The sequence below is a fragment of the Cyprinus carpio genome, chromosome B22 (assembly GCF_018340385.1).
Source record: "Cyprinus carpio isolate SPL01 chromosome B22, ASM1834038v1, whole genome shotgun sequence".
NCBI classification, from domain to species: domain Eukaryota; kingdom Metazoa; phylum Chordata; class Actinopteri; order Cypriniformes; family Cyprinidae; genus Cyprinus; species Cyprinus carpio.
The window spans coordinates 3329670-3336004 of NC_056618.1; the positions used below are offsets into that span (position 1 = coordinate 3329670).

The window sequence follows — 6335 nt, forward strand, 5'->3', positions numbered from 1 at the left end:
GGTAAACTTACTTATAATTGCTTTAGTACCATTATTAGTGATGAATGAAATTTATGCAGAACATTTAGAAACAATAAGTTAGACAAGTAAACTTTTTGTAAAATGTGATATCTAGAGACCTAGATGTTTTTTTTTTTTTTGTTTGTTTTTTTTCTTAATTACTTTTTTTAAGGTCAGGGTCCAGCTATAATATTTCAATTTGAATACAGTTCATCTAAAGTGTTCTGGTAAAGTGAGCCTTCTATTAAAAAAATATTCTGCATCTTAATTGAAAACACATGTTTTATTAACACATATGTTCTGACAAACATATTTTACAACATATTTAACAAATCCCAAAAACTACGTACAGGTTATAAGTTAAATAAATCATGTGTAAATCATCATCGTAATTCATGTATTAAATTCCAAACAACAGAAAGAACACATTGTGTTGATTTTAAATTGGATAAAATCTTAACATCAGAATATACAGAAATCAGAATATTGCTAAAAAATTATCTCTACAATATATTAAAGATGTGACTAAAACAAGCATGCTCTCTAAACACTTTAAACAATTTTTAATTTTGTCTCCCCTCATTCTTTCTTCACTCCACAGATTGAACTTTATGCCTCAACTTTTTTTCTGTTCTCTTTCCTTTGAATTTCTTGACTGCAGACTCATTTCTGTTTTCAAAAAAACTTGTTGGGTGTGGTTGTGGGTGATGCAGCCTCACCATGAACTTTTGTACAAATCTGAAGAATTTAGTTTTTTCCCTTCCGTCAGTTCAGAAGTCTGGAATGTAGATGGACAACAAAATTAATTCTGCTCATAAAATGCCTCAAGACTATTCCCGGAGAATAGCCAAAAGCAAGGTTTCACTTGTGATTTCTGACATATTAATGATTCATTGACGCAAATACAACCTTTTACATATATCTCCTAACACATACCATTTTTATTTCCTTTTAGCCCTGACAGTGACTTCACATTATAGTCTAATAGTGCTTCCTAAACTTTTTTTAGTCGCAGTACCCTTTGGAAATTTTAACAAATTTGTGGCACACTACAAAATAAATTTTGTCACAATAATTGAATTTCGAACTTCAATATGATACTTTGAAAAGTATAGATATTCAGTAGAATATACTGTCATACAGATATTTTTAATATTATTTAAAAAAAAGCTTTTATGTAAACATTGTTTAATTACCAGTATAACTATCTCACAAAGTTTGCTCACTCACTGTATTTATGATTTTACAGTGGGCTAATTTTGTTGCAGTAGCAATGAATTGAATTGAATTGAATAAAAAAAGACAAGTAAGGAGTTATAAAAAAAGAACAAATAAAGAAATTACTTACGATAGCACAAATAAAAAATAACAGGCCTACAAATGAAATAAATTGCTTTTTAGTTTTTCAGGTAGGTCTAAAAGTAGGGCTATTAAAATATATATATATTTTTTTTTGCACCAATTTTCCAAATAATATTTAGTTCTAGAAAGCTATTATTATCAGAACATGTGAGCATAACATAGCGGTTAGCGGATCAGTGAATGAGAAGGCAGCGTTTCCAGAGTTGACCACATAGCGTACTACACAATGTTACAGCACAGTAGAGCTATTGCAAACAGAAACAATACTTTGAAACATTGGGGAAGTTGTGGCCTAGTGGTTAGAGAGTTTGACTCCTAATCCTACGGTTGTGGGTTCGAGTCTCGCGCTGGCAATACCACGACTGAGGTGCTCTTGAGCAAGACACCGAACCCCCAACTGCTCCCCGGGCGCTGCAGCATAAATGGCTGCCCACTGCTCCGAGTTTGTGTTCACGGTGTGTGTGTGTGTTCATAAGGCATTAAAAGTCAATAAATTCTTGATTAATATGAATATTTGAATTAAAAACTTGTCTCCATGTAATATTCAATACAATTCTAGTGCATTAATCTATTAAATAACAGCAGAGTGAGTGAGATTTTAATGTTAATGTTTAATGTTAGTTCTGTGATTAGTAGTTAATCTCCAGCACATGCTTTCAGATGGAGCAGCATTTACTATGCAGAGACATAATTCACTGACAAACTACGCAAAATCACATTCATAATCGCAGACGATTTAATCACATGATTATGAAATCTAAGAAATCGTTCTGCGATTATGAAAGCTGTTTGCAACTTGTCAGTGAACTAGACTCTGTGTAGTAAATGCTGCTCCATCTGAAAGCACGTGAAAATACTGCATTTAATAACATGTTTTAACTCCAAACTCACTTCATAACGTCAGTTGAGTGTTAATAAATCCTTCTGTTAGATGATGTGGCACAGAATTTCATTGTATTCTAAGCAGTGATAAAGGCGATTAAATGTCAATTAGCACTGCATTGTTATATACTTTATTAAAATAAAAATTATAGAGCGAACTCACATAAACCATATATTGTCATAGTCATGTGTGTATTAGTCATGTTGAATTAATGAAAGCAGTTTAATCTTCTGTTTATTCAATGACCGCTATAGGCATTTCTTGGGTTTCTTCTGCAAGGCGTATTTGGAGTTTCAGTGCAACAGCACCCTCTGGCCTTCAGATGGAGATTTACTGCTGATCACAGAACTGTGCTTCATTGAAAGGTATGCATGACAATCGCAGCTTCTGCCTTATTGAGATTAATCACCTTTGCAATTTTATTTTGATTAATCATGCAGCCCTAATAGTAATATGAGTTTACCTTATGGTACGGATCCAGAGTCTTTGCATCAGTAGGAAAGTGTTGCAAAGCAAAAAAACAACAACAACAAAAAAAAAAAAACACTTAATCAAATAACATTATAAAATCTGGGAAACTGTTAATTGGATATTCTACAATTAACTGTATAAATTATAGTACGATTGTAATACTGTAAGCTGATAAACTGTTCAAGGTGATGATGTCTTATGTCTCCGACAGCGCCTGCAGTCCCATTTAGCAACTTGTTAGCAACCGTCTTTTTTAAGAAATGTAACAGGTAATAAAAAAATAAAAAAATAAATTAAAAAAATTCACGAGTGGGGTGTAACTGGTGTGTTTTATGTTGTAGAATAAAATGTGAAAATATCTTGAGCTTGTGTGAACCACAGACCTTATTTTAGGGGATTAAATCAAACTCTCATTCAAAAAATCCATTGACTCTGGGATGACAGAATCGGAAGTCCTAAAATGCTAACTCTCTTCTGAGGTTTTGTGTAGAAAGTGATGTCATAGTTCCACTTCCACCACTCTATTTGACTGTTGTCGAAGATTAGGTTTGACAAATTGAGTTAGTGTTTTAGGTTACTCTAAAGTAGTTTTGTTTAAAAAGGAAGTCAGACTCTGAGGTAGTGGCAGGGCAGGAAGAAGCATTTCACCTAAAAACTAAACACAGATTCTCAGAATTTCAAGCACAGAGGCACAAGTGACCACCTAACAGGTCAAACCACGTTTCTATAGAAATCACACCACAGCAGGTTTCAGGTTGACTTAGTCGAGCTGCTTGAGTCACACTTTAGTAATAGTGGTGATGTGAGATTGGGCATGGTTTTAACTTCATTATTTTGGTTTGTCATGCACATGATTTCTGAGAACTGAGAACTAATAAATAACAACCATTATAAAATCAATTAGATTTAGTTTGACCATGAAATAGGAAGATTCACACCATAATCCAACTTTAAATAGGCATGTGTGTCAGCGTGAGCGTGTTTGTTTGTGTGTGTGTGTGTGTGTGTGTGTGTGTGTGTGTGTGTGCGTGCGTGTGTGTGAACTGGGTGAAGTGGGTCAAACTCTGTCATGGGAGGATTCACACACTACATTAACATCTCAAATGTTTTCAGCAGAAGATCCTATTAGATCAGACTTTTCAACAACTGAAGAAAATGTTTAACATGTTTCTTTTGTTCGTTTTTTGCTGGTGGCATCTGATCGGTAAGTTACAGTTCAAAGATAAAACCTGTGTGAAACCGTTTTTTTTTTGTTTTGTTTTTCCAGCTATAAATATTTTCATTTAGTTGACTGCTACAAATTATATACAAATGGAACTACTCTGTTGCAATCTATTAGTTTATTGATTGATTAATTTTTTTATTTTTTATTTCAATCAATCAATTCAATTTCAATCAATTCAAAAATACAAAAGGCTACAAAACCACAAACAAAATCACTTTTTACAAAAATAAATAAATCAGAAACCAGATATTCTTTTATACTTTTAACTATTTTATTATCTCTTCTTAATGTTATATACTCTTCTTTCGGATTTTTTTTTATTATCACTTCTTTAAATGACTATATATTATTAAAATATTTTAGATTTGAAATATTTAACATTTAATCTTTCGTGCTGTCACGGAGCAGTCCAGTGACGTGACAAAGAAAGTTGTTCCTGATTGGTCCTCTTGTGTGCATTTGAAGTGCCGATTGGCTCACAGATAGAAACTTATAGAACCAAGTTAGCATTTGACTTTGTAGATAAAACATTTTTGTTTTCTAAATAAAAAGTACCAAAATGTACATAACTTAAAATAGAACCAAGTTAGCAATAAATTACATAATGTACATAAGTTGTATAAGCATATGTGAATAACTCAATTTTGACAAAAATGTCAGATAGAACCTCACAATTCCAAGGCGACAAAATTCATTTTCTGAATGCACTTCAGTTCAAAACTTACAAATTACAGATTACCTTAGGCTTTGTAAACCATCAATAGTCTTAATCTATTCCTGATCATGTTCTCCAGGTGTGTTTGGTGTTGGGGCAAATGAAACACAGTCATTAGCAGTCATAGAGGGAGATTCTGTCACTCTATACACGGATGTTACTAAAATACATGCAGACGATGACATACTGTGGAAATTTGGATTTGATAACTTTCTCATAGCAAAAATCAGCATACAGAAAAAAATCTTCTACACATGTGATGGCATTAATGAGAGATTCAGAGACCGTCTGAAGCTGAACAATCAAACTGGATCTCTAACCATCACAAACATCACAAGTGGACATGCTGGAAATTATCAATTACAGATAAGTGGTGCTAAAAGATTGTCAAAAACATTCAGTGTTTCCGTCTATGGTGAGTAGAGATTTTTTTTTTCTTTCTTTCACATATTCTTGTCTTATTACCATTGTAAATGATAAAAAGTTAATTATTTATCTTTATTCTCGGATGTTTTCCAGCTCGTCTGTCTGTTCCTGTCATCAGCAGTAACTCTTCACAATGTTCTTCATCATCATCACAGCAGAATTGTTCACTGTTGTGTTCAGTGGTGAATGTGGGTCATGTGACTCTCTCCTGGTACAAAGGAAACCGTTTATTGTCCAGCATCAGTGTGTCTGATCTCAGCATCAGTCTCTCTCTACCTCTGGAGGTGGAATATCAGGATAAAAACAGCTACAGCTGTGTGCTCAACAATCCCATCAGCACCCAGACCACACATCTGGACATCACTCAACTCTGTCACACATGTTCAGGTACAACAATACTGATTCTTTATTTATTTATTTATTTTTTTCCATACAATGAACAACAATTTTTAATTAATTGATTTATTTTGCAACATTGGGATTGTTTTCATCATGTTTATAATTCCTGTATTTTCGCAGTTTTGAGTTCCATGACAGAGAATATCATCAGCTTGTTGAAAATCACTATTTTATCTTCTCACTTGATTTTGCAGAAGACCACATCCACTGTTGTGGTTTTACTGAAGCTGTGATCCGATTGGTCGTCTCTGCTCTAGTGGGTGTGGTCACTGTTGCTTTCCTGGTTTATGACATCAGATCTACAAGAGGAGGAGACAAGAAATAGATATTGTAAAGTGTGACATATTCTGGAGTTTTGATCTGTAACGAACAAAATATACACAAGGATTTCAATTCAAATATAGTTATCAAAGAAAACAAGAAGAGGTTTAATGTGTGGATGCAAACAAATTTTCAAGTTTATAAAAAATATAAATGTTTTTAGATTTTATATGGAAAAATAAACCACACTATTTGGGGAAATAAACATAATTACATTCAAAAGATAATGTGGTCTAAAGCTATTGTTCTGTAATGTCGAAACAACGTTTTGCTTACCAATGTTTTCCTCTCTTCTTTCCTCAACTATTCTTACATAATACATATGATCAGGAGAACAGTAAAAGTGCTGCAAAATAAGTTTCAAAGTTATCTAGTACAGATTAGAGATGCAAAAACAGGCAAATCATTTTAACAGCATTCTAAACCTCTGATGAATGAATTATTAAATCACAAATTATTTATACAATTATTATACAATTTGCGTATATATATCCAACACAAAACATCACATCCACTAGTACACCACACTATAT

At 33.0% G+C, this 6335-nt stretch overlaps 1 protein-coding gene across 1 annotated transcript; it reads left to right on the plus strand.

Moving 5' to 3' along the window:
- Nucleotides 1–2698: 2698 nt before the first annotated feature.
- LOC122141455 (natural killer cell receptor 2B4-like) lies at nucleotides 2699–5896 on the plus strand. The gene is made up of 4 exons (XM_042748932.1): nucleotides 2699–2714; nucleotides 4736–5071; nucleotides 5176–5469; nucleotides 5676–5896. The coding sequence occupies exons 1-4, from the start codon at nucleotides 2699–2701 to the stop codon at nucleotides 5804–5806; spliced, it is 777 nt and encodes a 258-aa protein (XP_042604866.1). The 3' UTR covers nucleotides 5807–5896.
- Nucleotides 5897–6335: the final 439 nt, after the last annotated feature.

Bases quoted from the DNA above. Each gene is read 5' to 3' on its own strand.
- LOC122141455 (XM_042748932.1), top strand. The intron at 5,072-5,175 runs GTGAGTAGAGAT...GATGTTTTCCAG, and splicing joins ATTCAGTGTTTCCGTCTATG to CTCGTCTGTCTGTTCCTGTC. The intron at 5,470-5,675 runs GTACAACAATAC...TTGATTTTGCAG, and splicing joins ACTCTGTCACACATGTTCAG to AAGACCACATCCACTGTTGT.